Genomic DNA, 15,352 nt, shown 5'->3' on the forward strand with positions numbered 1-15,352 from the left:
CTGTGCATGCACATAAGTCCTTTGGTTGACCTCTCCCTTTTATCCCCACCCTCCCTTTGAGGTCCAACAGTTTGACCCATGGCTCCTTATCTCTGGGTCTGTTCTTGTTCATCAGTCCATGTTGTTCACCATTTCCCCTAGATGAGGGAGATCATTGAGGACAAACTCTTGGCCAAGCCCTGTGAATACTGTACCTGGTGAAGTTGTGTTATTCACATCATGCAAGTATCCTACCTTCCTCAAGAGCTCTAAAGACCCCAATACCTGCTCTCAGCCTATCACCCTTCTATGTTACAGGTCTCCCACCCCACCCTTAGAGGACCAGCTACCATCAAACTCAGTCATCAAACAAATCTAAGCTCTATCCCCTCCTCATGGTGCTCCAGGGCCTCCTATTAGATTCCAGAGCAATGGCTTTAAATCATAACTTCCACTATGAGGCATGTTCCAAGAAACTCGTTACTAATAATCAAATCCCAAAGGGGTTTATTTTCTATGAATTAGAGGAGACTACAAGTTAGCCTTTCATAGTAGGCATTCTTTGTCTCCAGCTCGCATCCATTATTTCCCCTGGTTCCCTTTGGGGGGGGGGGGGGGGGGAATGGCCCTCTCCAAACACAGACCATATGGCTCAATGGAAATAATCTCTTAGCTCCAGGTGGGCATGTGGCTGTCCTGGCCAATAAGAGTCCTACATTCACATGGCCATCATGACTAGACATGAACTGGCACATGAACCAATTGAGGACAATGAGACCACTGAAGTTTGCAGGCAGTTAGGTTGTAAAATCTACTACCAGGTAGTGCTTGGGCAAGAATGAGACCCACATAGTTCAGCACAGCGGAGTTACAGAAACATCAATCAAGCCTCTTGATCCTGCCAGGATGACTCCCGGATTGTCAGTTACTTCCCTGGTCCGAAGTAGGTGAGCATTGCTCATAGCTGGCAAATGCTCACACAATAGAACATTCCTCTTCTGGACGAATGAGCCTAAGGACAAAGTATGGAGGTAGCAGATAGGAGAGAACCCATCAGCTCGCCCACACTTGTTCTTTTCTCCCTGCTCCATTAACTTGCAGGGACAGGTGCAATAAATAATGAACACGAAAACTTCCTACTTATGTCTACCGAAAGCATCTTTCTTGCACATGGCTTAAAATATTGTGCATATTGGCACATCGTGCCTGATACTGGATTAAACACATTGAGCATATTCATAGACAGAACAGCTACATATGAATTTTTATTTTATTTCAAAATGGTACAACCTACTTAAAGATGTCAGGTTTTAAGCCCTGTCTTTATTAAGTATGCAAAATTGTTACACATACATTAACTTTCCTCTATCTTTTGAGCATAAGTGCTAACTGACTGGAGCTAGAAATAAAAATAGGTTTGCTTTTTTAGTCTCTTTGCTTTATTGTGCCACTGAGGTTATATTAGCCCTCTCATCAATCGCCTGTGATCCAAGAACGGAATATGGTTTGAGTCATAAAATATGTGTAGTGTTGGTAGATATGATCAAACTGAACCACAAAGGCATAAAACCACTGACACTCAAGCTAAAAATAAATTAGGCCAGAGAGAAGTGACATGCTCCTCCTTCACTGCAATGTTAACAGTTAGTGACACGTCACCTCCCCCACTCACCCCTTCTGGTTTGGGAGTTCTTCTCTGTGTCTATATATGTATTATTCTATCAGCACTAATCTCACTGTCCTGCAATTATTGATTTAAACTGCCGTCTCAGAAGACTGGAGGGAAAGCAGCATATTGATAGTACTCAGCCTGGCACCTCAAACATACATGTGTACCAATACAGTGAATATAAGACATGTGCTTACTTTAAAGAATTCAAAAGACAGGAGACTGAATTAAAAACAAAAACAAAAAACATCAAGTTTAATTTAAATTAAAAAACAGAAATTGTCTGGAAAAACCAATGGAGCAAATTAACGCCTAAAAAATAGGGCTGCATTTTAGTGATCACATTTATTGGAAGAGTTGGAGAAAAATAAAAATGCCATTTAGCTTAAGAATTTGTGTTATGTACACATAAACTCATTTCAGGAGCAGAAAATTCCTTTGTCATTTATTAATATCAAAATGTACGCAGGTTTCTCTTTTGAATATCTTCTACCTTTAAAGACGCAATCATATAAAGTCTCCTAATTTCCACACAGGCTGTATTCTTTGTTTCAACCAACTCTCAATGGAGGGGCAACTAGGACAACACCATCTCCCCGGACAAAAAGCATTGGAATATTCCGTTTTGTTGACTGAAAGAAGAAAAACAAAACAAAACAGAACACATTTACACAAATATGTAGTAGTATTGTTTATTTGTTTTTCACGAAATTTGAAAACAAAAAACAAACATAGATTCATTATAACAAATGGATTAAAAAATCTGATTACTTACCTTTGTAGTACAAAAGAAAAACTATCTGTTTACTGTTTACTTTTCCTGAATATCAATAACTGGAACAGAGATGGCACTATCTACCAATATCCATTTTCCTCTTCTCTCACATAGTTACATCCAGGCACACAGCTATATTTCTCATACTCCCTTGCAACCAGATATAGCATGAGATTGAGTTTTAACCAATGAGAAGGAAACAGAAGTGATTGAGTGATCCATAAACCTCCCATAAATTTCCTTCTATAGTCTTCCTCCCACTGCTGGAGAATCCATGGGATGGCAGAACCCTAAGATAAAGGAAGCCTGGGCCCCTGACTGAGCATCTGGAAGAAAGCTATTGTACTGACCTAAAACTTCACTCAGGATGGTTATGAGGGGAGAAATAAAATTCTATTGTGCATTACATGTTGTTACCACACTCAAATATATAAAATGGATACCTTGGGGTATTTGTTTGCCTACGTGTCGAGCCTTAGGCAGTAATGAAACAAATATGGAATGTCTGAAATCCTCTTATGCCTTGGGAAACACAAGGTAAGATTGCCTGCAATGATTTGGAAAGTAGCCCAAGGATCTAAACCTATAGGTTCTAGGGGAAGAGATTGGAAAAGTCAAATGTTGGCAGGTGTTGTTGATAACCTGATGCACTCACCAAGGAGTATAAAAATGATATGAGCTCAGGAAAGAACTGGTTTTCAAGCAGAGATTATAATAGGATTCAAAGGGTTAGAAAAGCCAATGTTTTTAGACCCCAAACTGTAAATATAAGTAGGGAAAAAAGCTTTGGGGAACAAAGCCCAATAAAACCTCTCAGTTAAACAAACTCAGCACACCAAAACCGGTTTGGCTCAGTGGTAGAGCGTCGGCCTGCAGACTGAAAGGTCCCGGGTTCGATTCCGGTCAAGGGCATGTACCTTGGTTGCGGGCATATCCCCAGTAAGGGGTGTGAAAGAGGCAGCTGATCGATGACTTGCTCTCATCGATGTTTCTAACTCTCTATCTCTCTCCCTTCCTCTCTGTGAAAAATCAATAAAATATATTTTTTTAATATTTTCCAAATTACCAATGACTGATGCTATAAAATCATGCACGTGTAAAAGATTCACTCCAAATACAAGGTAGACCAATTAAGTTACATATAACAAGAGTATGAGAAGTTCATAACATGGTTTCAGAGTCCACACTGCAACTAACATTTAAGAATCCAGCATTCTTAAGTTGGGTATAGCATCAAAGGCAAATAACCACAAAAAATACCCCCTCCCTTTTCCAACCATCTATCTGTGAGAGGTCAGATTTTTTTCAATTATATCATAACACATTAAATGCAGAAAAAAGTTATGAGAAGCTAAATGTCATTAAGCCACGCAATAAAGACATTTGCAAAAATGTGAAACAAAAATATTTCTCACTAAGTAGTATTTTAGAAAATAGTCATAAAAACGTTACTTATAGTAACATGATAAGCTTATTACTATTTTTTATTTTTTTAATATATTTTGATTTTTTACAGAGAGGAAGAGAGAGGGATAGAGAGTTAGAAACATCGATGAGAGAGTCTCATCGATCAGCTGCCTCCTGCACACCCCCTTCTGGGGATGTGCCCGCAACCAAGGTACATGCCCTTGACCAGAATTGAAACCGGGACCTTTCAGTCCACAGGCCGATGCTCTATCCACTGAGCCAAACCGGTGCCGGCCCAAAGACTTTACTTTTAATTGCTATACTCTACTGAGCCCATGAGTAGGAGTCAAAACATGATAGACTTGCTATAAACAAGTGTTAAGCTGTCGAATGTTAAGAATAATTGGCATTTTAAAAACAATGAATAGAACTGTGTGACTTACTTTATATATCTCTTCATATGTTTCCTCATCAATTTCTATGGTAGTCACAGTCTCTTCCACATCTCCCAATATCATATTTAAATGTTGATCATAAGCCTGAAGTGGGAGGGTGAGGGACAAAGAAATTTAACAAATTAAGAAACAATGAACAGGGCTTACAATATGCAAATGACTCAATACAAGTAACACCTAATACTTATAACACAAACTTCTATCCTCCTATATAATAAAAGGGTAATATGTAAATTGTCCCCTTGACTGGAGTTCAACCGGAGTGTGACCAGGGCAAGGGGCCAGCCCAGCCAATCGGCCATGCACGAATTTGTGCACCATGCCTCTAGCATGCAAATAAAAAATAATCTTGCTAGACTTGGTTGGTGTTGCTCAATGGTTAGCATATCAGCTGGCGCACCAAAGGGTAGAGAGTTTAATTCCCAGTCAAAGGCACGTACCTGGGTTGCAGATTTGTTCCCAGCCTGGTCAGGGTGTGTTCGGGAGGCAACGGATCCATGGGTCTCTCTCATATCCACATTTCTCTCTCCCCCTCCCTCCCTCCTTCCCTTTCACTCTCTCTAAAAAAAAAAATCAATAGAAAAAATATCCTCGGTTGAGGGTTGACAGAAACAAAAAAATCAAACAAAAAAAATAAGGGATTTATATGTACTCATGATCAATGATTTCCAAAAATATTAAGTGAAATAGAAAGGTACTAAAAAAATTTATATAGCAAGATCCCATTTATTTTTTTAGGAATGGGGTGTGTGTGTGTGTGTAGTGCAAATACACACATACACACACACACACACACACACACACATATATTTAGAGACCCAGTGCACTTGGGGGTAGGGAGGATGGTCCCCTCAGCCCCGCCTGAGCCCTCTCGCAGTCCAGGAGCCCTCCGGGGATAGCCAACTGCCAGCTGAGGGCCGCTCCCTATGGGAGCGCACTGATCACCAGGGGACAGCTCCTGTGTTAAGCGTCTGCCCCCTGGTGATCAGTGCGCATCATAGTGACTGGTCATTCAGTCATTCAGTTGATTTGCATATTAGCCTTTTACTATATAGGATATACATAAAAATATCTATAGACTCAATTTTTAATTTTTAATAGTGGTTACCAATAGAAGAAATGGAATTTCGCCTTTTACTCTATGTATTTGTGTTGTTTTAATTTTTTTCACAAGAAAACACAAATTTATGTATATGTCAGTAATTTAAAGAACATTTAAGCTGAAACCGGTTTGGCTCAATGGATAGAGCGTCGGCTTGGGGACTGAAAGGTCCCAGGTTCAATTCCGGTCAGGAGCGTGTGCCTTGGTTGCGGGCACATCCCCAGCGGGGGGTGTGCAGGAGGCAGCTGATCGATGACTCTATCTCAGTACAAAATCAATAAAATATATTTTAAAAAAAAAAAAAGAACATTTAAGAATGGAAAAATGTTATTTGCAAGTATGTAAAAGGGACAAAATGAAAGAAATGAACATCTTCAATAAACACATCACTTCTGTTAAGAGGAAAAAAATGTTAAAAATATGAATAAAATACAGTTGTATTTGACTTATGAGGCCTTACACCTCACTCTCCTCTACATTAAAAGGCTTCTCTACAGTGGGCAGTTTTTGTATTTCAAGGGGTCAGGGTAGCAGAGGATGACAAGAAAATAATATTACTTACATGTAATCTACCTCGAAGCTCCCTGTCATTTCTCATTTTCACATAAATTCGCTCATCCAGGCTGAGCCTGATAAGATCGAGGGGCTCTTCGACAGTGTTGGTAGTTTGTTGCTGATAAAAAAGAAGCAGGCTTATAGTAACAATTACTAGAGAGAATGCAGCACTCAAATCAATGCCACGCTGTGTGATGTGGGCAAATAACATAACTCCTCTATGTTTCAGTCTCATAATTTGTAAAATGTGGATAACAATAGTGCCTACCTAATACCAAGGATTACATGACATATATGAAGACTCAGAACAGTACCTGACACAAAGTAAGTGCTATACAAATGAGGTCTGAAAACGTACATACACAGGAAGGAGTTGGCAATTTAATCACGACTGTACTCTGCTCCTTCACAGTACAAATTGTCTGACCCAATTTCAGGGAATAAGGAATCACTATCAGGGACATTAGCCTTATCTCAAATATCATTTAATACAGTAATGTGAAAAACATTCACTTAATGACTACTGCACACTAGTCAGAATGCTAGGCAGAGATGAAGGTTTGAGAGAAGACTAAATTCATATAGGGTAGGCTGACTTTTGGGTGCCAAATGGCCAATAAGAGTAATACATTCAGCAATAGTATAGAATACTGGCTGAAAACACTGGCTTTGGGAGGGTTCAACTCCTGACTCTGATACTTATGAACTGAGATTAAAAATTATGCCATCTCAGCCCTAGCCAGGTGCTCAGTTGGTTATACGCCAAGGTTCGACCTGGGGTCTGGGCACTACAAGAATCAACCAATGAATATAAAAGTAAGTGAAATGTCTGTCTCTCTCTCTCCCCCTCTCTCTAGTCAATAAATAAAAATGGGGGGGGGGGGGAGAGGAATTATACCATCTCTAATTCTATTTCCTGGTCTATAAAACTCTTATGAGAATTAAATGAACTAATGCATAGCCCTAGCAGGTATAGCACAATTGGTTGAGCATCATCCCATGCACTGAAAGGTCGCCAGTGTGATTCCATCAGGGTACATGCCCAGGTTGTAGGTTCGATTCCTGGTGTGTGCAGCTGATCAATGTTTCTCACACTGATGTTTCTCTTTCTCTTTCTCTCCCCCTCTCTTCCCTCAATCTCTAAAATCAATAAAAACACATTTTAAAAAAATTGAGCTAATGGCCCAGCCAGCATGGCTCACTCATTGAGCATCGACCTATGAACCAGGAAGTACAGTTCGATTTCAGGTCAGGGCATATGCACAGGTTGTGGGCTCCATCCCCAATGGGGGATGTGCAGGAGGCAGTCAACCAATGATTCTCTCTCATTGATGTTTCTATCTCTTTCTCCTCTTTTCTCTGAAATCAATAAAAATATTTTTTTAATTTAGCTTAATGTATTTAACACTGAAGTTGGCAAACAGAAATTAGTTATAAATGGTTGTCATTGTTTCTATTAATGAACCATTGGGAAAGGTCTCAGAGATCAGGGCCATGATGACTTGGATCATCCATGTGAAAGGGATGGCTGAAGAAGAGTTGATAAAATTATTCAGGGAGAGCTTCTTCAGTGAGTACATGAGGCCACTGGAAGAAGGTGACTGAACATTACAGGCTCTACAGTCTGAAAAGGCTAGATGAGGGGAGAAAAAATATCCTGAGCTCAGCTGGTCCCCATCCCTAGTTCAACAGGTGTTTGTTTAGAACCAGCTAACCAACTAGATTATAATGATCCAGATTATAATGATCCAGAAGTTAGTCCCTGCCCTGTAGAAGCTCATTCTAGTCAAGAGAGGCATATAAATAATTATAACACTATTAGAGGCCTGGTGCATGGATTTATGCACAGACTGGGTCCCTCAACCTGTCTCACCCAGTCCCAATTTGGGCCAATGGGGGCCGTCAGCCGGGAAGGGACTGTGGAAGGGCTCCAGGGCATGTCCAGCCCCATCTTGCCCAGGCCTCATCGGTCGGACTCCAGCAGCAAGCTACCCTACCAGACAGAGCATCCACCGTCTGGCGGTCAGTGTGTGTCCCAGCAACTGGTGGAGCAGTTGACCAACCAGTTGACAGATCGGTCGGACACTGAGCATATTAGGCCTTTACATATGTAGATATAGATAAGAATATACACATGGCAGAAGCCTACTTTAGCCTCAGTCTGGGATGCCTGCAGATTACCCTTTTCATTCTGTAGCTTTAAATATTTCCTTTTCAAAGAGACCTCCCAACTCATTCAATCAACGTGTTAAATGTTTCCAGTGCTGTTCTAAACTGGGAAGACAGAATAGTGAACAGAACAAAACTCCTGCTATTAAGAGATCCATTTTTGGGGTGAGGGGCAGGAGATACATTAAACAAAGCTTACTATACTAATATGAACAAATAACATGCTATGAAGTAGATAAAAAGACTGGCAGAGTGTTCTTTTATGTGGGTGGGCAAAAAGTCCTCTTTGATGAGAAGTGAGACGTGGGTAGAAGTTGTGGCCTGATCCACACTGATACCTGAACAAAAGTATTTTGGGAAAAAGGAAGAGCAGGCGACAAAGCTTGTGTAGCACTATCAGTTCTGCATACCGCTCCTGGCTTGTATCCTTCTTACCACATCACAGTTCCTATATATCCCACACGTCCATGTTTACTTTTTATCTGTCCTCCCCCACACAATACAAACTCCAGGTGGGACCGGCGATCACGTATGTCAATGCTGGTGTCCCCGGTGTTTTGAACGGCGTCTAACCATCCAGAGTTGATGTCCCCTAAGCATATGTTGAATGAGTAATAATTGGTGCGCTCAGTAATGATAAAATTCCTCAACCTCACTGTCACGCTTTCTATCAGAATCCGGACAGCTCCCGTGAGACAGGCAAGGATCATTTTCCCCATTCCATAGATATAAAAGCGAGACTCGAGGGGAGAAAACAAATGGCGAGAGCGCGCAGTCCCAAGTTTCCCGGCGGACTTCTAAAAGGAAAGCCTTCAGAGCCTGAGCCCGTGAGACCCCGAGAGAGTCGGCATGGTCGGTTACCTGGGAGAAAGCAGCCCCGGTACACAAAGCCAAACAGGGAAGCTGCTGCTCTGCAGCAAGCGCCTCAGCAGACACTCACCTGGTCCACGTCGTCCGCCATGTTTCAAACCCTGCGCCCTTTCCCCGCCTCTCGCGAGATCTCGCTAGCCCCGCCCAGGCCCCCGGAAACTCGAGGACGCGAGGCACCGGAAGTAAAAAGGAATCTGTTTTGCCCTGTCTTCGGGGCGGAGCTGCATCCTGAAGCAGCTAGCGCTGGGTCTGTGAAAGGCAGGGGCGTGGCCATGCCGCCTCCCGCCCGGGGGCGCGGCCGGAGCTCGTGCTGCTCTCCGCGGCGTGGTGCGTCACTCGCGGAGCGAGTCTTGCCTGAGCGAAATGGCTCGGAAGCGGGCGGCTGGCAAGGACCCTCGGGGACGCGAACGACGCGTCCAAAAAGCCAAGGGCGAGGAGACGGAGGCAGGTGAGAGCGAGGCCAAGCTGGACTTAGCGGGAGATGCTGAAGGAGATCCGGAAGCAGGCCGGGGTGCGGGAGCGGAGAGGCCGGCCCCTTGGAGGTGGGGGGCGCAGGCTGCTCCGCGCCCATCTGCGCCACGGAGCCACGTTCCCGGGGCAAGTGGTTGTGCAGCTGCCTGGGTCCTCCCCGACGCGTCCCTCTGCCTTTGTCCCCAGGCCAGGAGTGATGCGCCCTGAGCGGTTCCCCTGACACTCAGCCTCCCCACGAGCTCCCTGTTTGTCTGCAGGATAAAGTCCATCCTCCTGGTAGATGCAAAGGGCCAAATAGGGGAAAGGCATTGCAGTTATTCTGTGTCCCCAGAAGCCGGTGGCCCAGGACGCTGTAGTGTGCAGACTCCCAGAGTAATATCGTGAGCTGAAATCTCACCCCAGAGGACAAGATTCGGGTCCAGCCTGACTTCACGATGATAGCAAATGTTGGTCGTGGGCAAAGCAAAACTCTTGGTTTTCTTCTTTCAGTTTGTCTCTTCTCCAACTTTTTCCCACCGCAGTAAATGATACCTTCACCCCTAGTTACCGCAAACATCTCCTCCTCAAGCGCAAACATCCAACCCCTCAGCAAGCCCTGTCAGTTCAGTCTCAGAGCTTTATCTCGGTCCTCTCCAACTTCTCTTCATTCTCATGGCCACAGACCCTGCCCAAGCCATCACTCCTTAGTTGAACGACTGAAGTTGCCCCTTTACTGGTCTCCCTACTTCCCTTCCCCTCCCCCTGCAAGAGTTCACCCAGAAGCCCAAGTGATCTTAAAAAAAAAAAAAAAAAAAAAAAAAAATCAGATCATAACATGATGTATTTCAAACTCCCTGTGTCTTTCCATTGCTCTTGGCGTAAAATTCAAAATTCCTCGTCGTGGCTTACAAGACCTTACATGATTTGGCTGTTGTTAACCTACCTGTTGTCTCCTGCCCCTCTTTTCTTGGACAGATACTCTCCTTGCGGGCCTCCGTTGTGTTTCAAACATGCCATGTTATTTCTTACCCTGTACCTTTCCTTTGAGGTTCCTTCTGCCAGGAATGTCGTTCCGTGGCTCTTGCCATGACTGGTTCTTCTTCTTCCATCCTCAACTCAGATACTCACGAATGCCCTAAAGTGGTCTTTACCAGATACTCCCTGTCACACTCTGTAATGATCTTGTTCATTTATTTGCTTCCTTTTTGATTGCCCATCTTACTAACATTTAAGCTTCATGAAAGCATTTTTATTTTTTGCTGTATCCTCTTTTGCCTCTCCCTGCATATACTAAGTGCTCAATAAATATATATTTTTAATTTTTTAAATTGATTTTAGAAAGAGGAAGGAGGGGAGAGAGAGAGAAACATTGATTTGAAAAACATTGATTAGTTGTCCTACTTATTTATGCATTCATTGGTTTATTCTTTTTATGTATATATATTATTGATTTTTTTTTTTTTTTTTACAGAGAGTTAGAGAGAGGGATAGAGAGTTAGAAACCGATGAGAGAGAATCATCGATCAGCTACCTCTTGCACACCCCCCACTGGGGATGTGCCCACAACCAAGGTACATGCCCTTGACCGGAATCGAACCTGGGACCTTTCAGTCTGCAGGCAGACGCTCTATCCACTGAGCCAAACCGGTTTCAGCCATTGGTTTATTCTTGTATATGCCCTGACTAGGGAATCAAACCTGCATCCATGGCTTATGATGATGATGCTCCAACCAACTCAGCTCCAGGGCATTCAATAAATAGTTTTAATAATCGCAAAATGCATGCTATAGAGCAAGGGTAGAGAACCTTTTTTCTGCCAAGGGCCATTGGGTATTTATAACGTCATTCGAGGGCCAAACAGAATTGTCAACCTAAAAATTAGCCTGCTATATTTGGTCAGATATTTAATTAACTCACCCCTAATGCCTTGGCAGGGCCAGACCCAATGATTTCGCAGGCTGGCTATTCCCCACCCCTGCTGATGAAGGACTCCTGAAAAAACTGGGTAATGGATTAGGTAACCTGCTCCCATGACACAAGATTCAACAATTCTGTGATTCTTTATATATTGTCAAGTTCTCCATCTATTGGGAAGTAGGCAAATGCTAACAGTTTCTAAACTTAAAAGGTGATTTGCTATGAGTTCCATTTCATTCATGTACTACTTATTCAAATAACATTTGAATATTTTCTGAGTACCAACTGGGTGGTGTACAGGAGCTAAGTGACATGGGAGATCAAGATTTCTCGGAGGAGCTTAGAGGATAGTAGTGTTGACATTTACAAAAAATACCAAGGCAAAGTGTGATGTCATGGAAGTAGGTGTAGGGCCATGTGGCTTCCAAAGGAATAATCAAGTTTGACTGAAGATATTGGGAAATGCTCTCTGAACAAGTTGTCTGATCTGTGCTTTTAAGGATGGGTAATACTTTAGCAAGAGGCTTGAGAGGGTGTTGGTATCCTAGCCAGAGGGAACGTATTCTGAATATGTGACAAGCGTTTCTTCTAGCTAACTCTTCCCCTGGCACCAGGTTGGTATAGCTCCAACACTCACTTGGGTAAATTATTTTGGACAGATAATTTAGCCTTTTTGAACCTGGTCTGTGAAACATAACACTGCCTTGCAGGATGGTTGTGATTTTCCAGTGAGATAGCATATAAAGTTCCTGGCATGGTCCATGTTAGGTGGTCAGTTGGCCTAGCTCATATCAATTCAGTCTACATGTAGGTTAGCATGCACTCGAGCTTAACTCAGACTCTTAGCCAGACGAGCTAGCAATAAGTTTCCAGCGCAGCTTTCAGGATCTGAAGAGCTAGAATCTTGTCTGTGGTTGGGTAGAGGAACAAGTGTGGTTTGGGCTGCAGGTGACGTAATGTGGTGACTGATGTTTCTAACAGTACAATAGTGTAGGTTTTAACAGCATCTGGGTGCATGCAATGAAATTATAGTAATGAACAAGACAGGCAACGTTCTTGTCTCATGATGCTTATAATCTGTGGGTAGGGGTAGATAAGACAGACAATAAAAATAAGCCCTGGCCAGTGTGGCTCAGTTGGTTGGGCATGGACCCTAGGTTGCTGGTTCAATTTCCTGTTAGGGCACATGCCTGGGTTGGAGCTCAATTCCTCAATCCCAGGTAGGAGGTGTGCAGGAGGCAGCTGATTGATGCTCTCACTTCGATGTTTCTCTCTCTCGAAAAATAAATTTAAAAATATATATAAGTTCACATGGTGACAAGAGCTATGAAGAAAGCAAAACAGCTTACTGTCATAAAACTGACATGAGGCTGGGAAGAAGCAGCTAAGTCAGAATCACTGGTCAGGGGAGGTTTCTGTGAGGAGGGGACTTGTTGAGCCAGTTACTGAATGTCCTGAAGGAGCCATCCATTGGAAGTTCTTGGAGGAAAAATCCAGGCAGAGGGACCATTGAAAGACTCTTAGGGAGAATGAGCTTGGCCAGGTAGCTGGAACAGTGAGTGAGGGGGATTGAGGTGAGAGAGGTGGGCAGAGCCCTTAGTTTAGAGACCAAGCTAGGGAGTTTGTATTTTATCCTAAGTGCTCTGAGATGCTGCTGGTGGATTAAGCAGGTGTTGTTGTTTAATCTCAATAGATGGCCATGCAAACCACAGTGGTAACTCCTGCCCTGCTGAAATAGCCACTGTATACCACCTGTGTGGTGTGCATGAGCAATCAAGATTTCTTTCTAAACAACTATTTTGAATTCATTTTATATTGAACTCAAGGAGGCTGGTTATCCATGTTAAATACCCCTAGATCATGGAAAGTCCTGGAAAATGGCCTCTAGTTTCTCTAGGACCAAAAACACAGCAAAGAATAAAGAAAAAATCACCTATATTTCTACCATGCAGAAATAACCACCACTAAATAATGGTATATTTCCTTTCAGTCTCTTGTTTTGTATAGTAGAAGCCATACTGTAAAAACAACTTTGCATGCTTAACATTTTATCCTAGATCATTCTCCTTTGTCTTAAAAGATAACTGAATTATATTTTACTGTGTTACTATACTGGAATTAATGATCATCTCATGGTTGGACACTTGGATTTTTTAATTTTTTTATACTGTAAATAATAATACCGTGAACATTTTTTAAATTCAATTTTTTGTTCCCTTTTCATTTTTTTTTAACTCTTCTACTTCTCTCTTCAAACCACAAAAGTATACAGCTGTGCCTTTTAACCAACCAAATAAATTTGGTGAGAAAGAAATGGTACCTCTGAAGTATCCTTCCACCTGCATTTTTAGATCAGTAAAAATGACCATTTTGCATCTTTGCTTATTGGTAGAAGGCTAAACACCATTGTAAGACACAGAAATCCTGATTTTAAGGGCACTCTACTCAAACTGTCAAGTTACAAACCTTTAATCAGCTTCTGGCCTTGGTATAAGAAATCTGTTTCTATATTCTAAATAATTTTGAAATATTTTGTTTCCACTGAAATGTTTAAACCAAGGGAATACATAAATTCCTTCTATAAAACATTTGAAAGAAACCGAACTAAACCATTGATTTTTGTCAAGCATTAAAACAAATGCCCCTAGCCGTAGCTGGTTTGGCTCAGTGGATAGAGCATCGGCCTGTGAACTGAAAGGTCCAAGGTTCAATTCTGGTCAAGGTTGTGAGCTCGATCCCCAGTGGGGGACTTGCAGGAGGCAGCTGATCCATGATTCTCTCTCGTCATGAATGTTTCTATCTCTCTCTCCCTCTTCCTTCCTCTCTGACATTAATAAAAGTGTATTTTTATTATAAATGCCCCCATAATGTGAAATTTATTAAAATTAAATTATGATTTTAGATCAGAAGGGAGTCTTCTTCCTATGCCAAAGTATATTCTTAAAGGATATAAAAACCCCAAGAGCATCATCAGGACAAACCATAAATGAAAGGAATGAATTCATTTGATATTTTAGGTTAATATTGCAGCTCCTTTGGAACCTCACTATAGGCTAGAGTATTTTTTTTTAAAAGATTAAATCTTTTTTAAATATATTTTATTGATTTTGTACAGAGAGGAAGGGAGAGAGATAGTTAGAAACATCGATGAGAGAGGGTCATCGATCAGCTGCCTCCTGCACACCCCCTACCGGGGATATGCCCGCAACCAAGGTACATGCCCTTGACTGGAATCGAACCCGGGACCCCTCAGTCCCCAAGCCACTCTATCCACTAAGCCAAACCGGTCTCGGCAGGCTAGAGTATTTTTGTTTTCCAAAATTAGTTCAAGCAGAGTCATGCAAAGGCAGAAAAGTGATTTATTTTAGATTCAAGATTATTTTCATGAATAGTTTTGCAAAATAAAAAAATAAAAATCCTCTTTTGCCAAGTTATTCATTAATTCTTTATTATTAAAAGTTAATATATTGATATATTTCTATGTTAATAAACCATAGTTTTAGATACCCTAATTTAACTAAAACCAACAGCTTATGCATTTTTATATTTCCCTTTACCAAAAATATAATTATCTTAAGAAAGTAAAGATAATTATTATTATCTTATTCTAACCCTAAGCTTGCTGAGATGGTTAGTATACCAAATGCCATTTGGATTAAATTGGAAAGATTTCATAAAGTATGTGTTTTGAGCAGAGTTTGATTTTGAAAGATGGTGGAAATACATTAATAGAAAGAAGGTTGTGACAAAACTTAATTATATTTACCAACTCATAATATTTCACATAGTAGAAATGGATTATCCCTAAAAAATCTTCTTGGCAGGTAGTAAATAAGCAAGGGGTTAATCAATGGATCAATGGATTTTCTTACTGGATATAAGCAGAAACTTAAGCTTTGAAAGTTAGATATGATGGCCTCTCTGTAGTCTTAGGAAGAGTTGAATAAAATGCTAACAAAGGAAATGGTTTGACTGTGAGCACAGAGTGTAGACTGGACTGAAGG

General features: G+C 41.6%; 2 protein-coding genes and 1 pseudogene across 3 annotated transcripts in view; 1 reads left to right on the forward strand and 2 right to left on the reverse strand.

Annotated features, from left to right (window-relative positions):
- The window catches only part of LOC311632140 (protein Hikeshi-like), a 130,616-nt pseudogene that overhangs the window by 15,678 nt on the left and 99,586 nt on the right, over positions 1–15,352 (reverse strand). The window lies entirely within an intron of this gene.
- On the reverse strand, positions 1,876–9,191 carry LSM3 (LSM3 homolog, U6 small nuclear RNA and mRNA degradation associated). The gene is made up of 4 exons (XM_084902656.1): positions 9,052–9,191; positions 5,950–6,060; positions 4,274–4,369; positions 1,876–2,280 (listed from the first exon to the last, which is right to left on the reverse strand). Exons 1-4 carry the CDS (start codon positions 9,070–9,072, stop codon positions 2,200–2,202), a joined length of 309 nt encoding a protein of 102 aa, XP_084758782.1. The 5' UTR covers positions 9,073–9,191; the 3' UTR covers positions 1,876–2,199.
- Positions 9,298–15,352, forward strand: part of XPC (XPC complex subunit, DNA damage recognition and repair factor) — a 28,666-nt gene continuing 22,611 nt past the window's right edge. The window contains exon 1 of the mRNA XM_084902565.1: positions 9,298–9,429. Within this exon, the coding sequence (XP_084758691.1) occupies positions 9,345–9,429 (85 nt within the window). The 5' untranslated portion in view covers positions 9,298–9,344. The remainder of the gene's footprint in view (positions 9,430–15,352) is intronic.

Source organism: Pipistrellus hanaki (assembly GCF_964339955.1).
Source record: "Pipistrellus hanaki genome assembly, chromosome: 13".
In the NCBI taxonomy this organism is placed as follows: Eukaryota; Metazoa; Chordata; class Mammalia; order Chiroptera; family Vespertilionidae; genus Pipistrellus; species Pipistrellus hanaki.

Bases quoted from the DNA above. Each gene is read 5' to 3' on its own strand.
- LSM3 (XM_084902656.1), bottom strand. From the start codon at position 9,072: ATGGCGGACGACGTGGACCAG. The intron at 6,061-9,051 runs GTGAGTGTCTGC...CTTTTTTATCAG, and splicing joins TGGCGGACGACGTGGACCAG to CAACAAACTACCAACACTGT. The intron at 4,370-5,949 runs GTAAGTAATATT...CTCCCACTTCAG, and splicing joins AGCTTCGAGGTAGATTACAT to GCTTATGATCAACATTTAAA.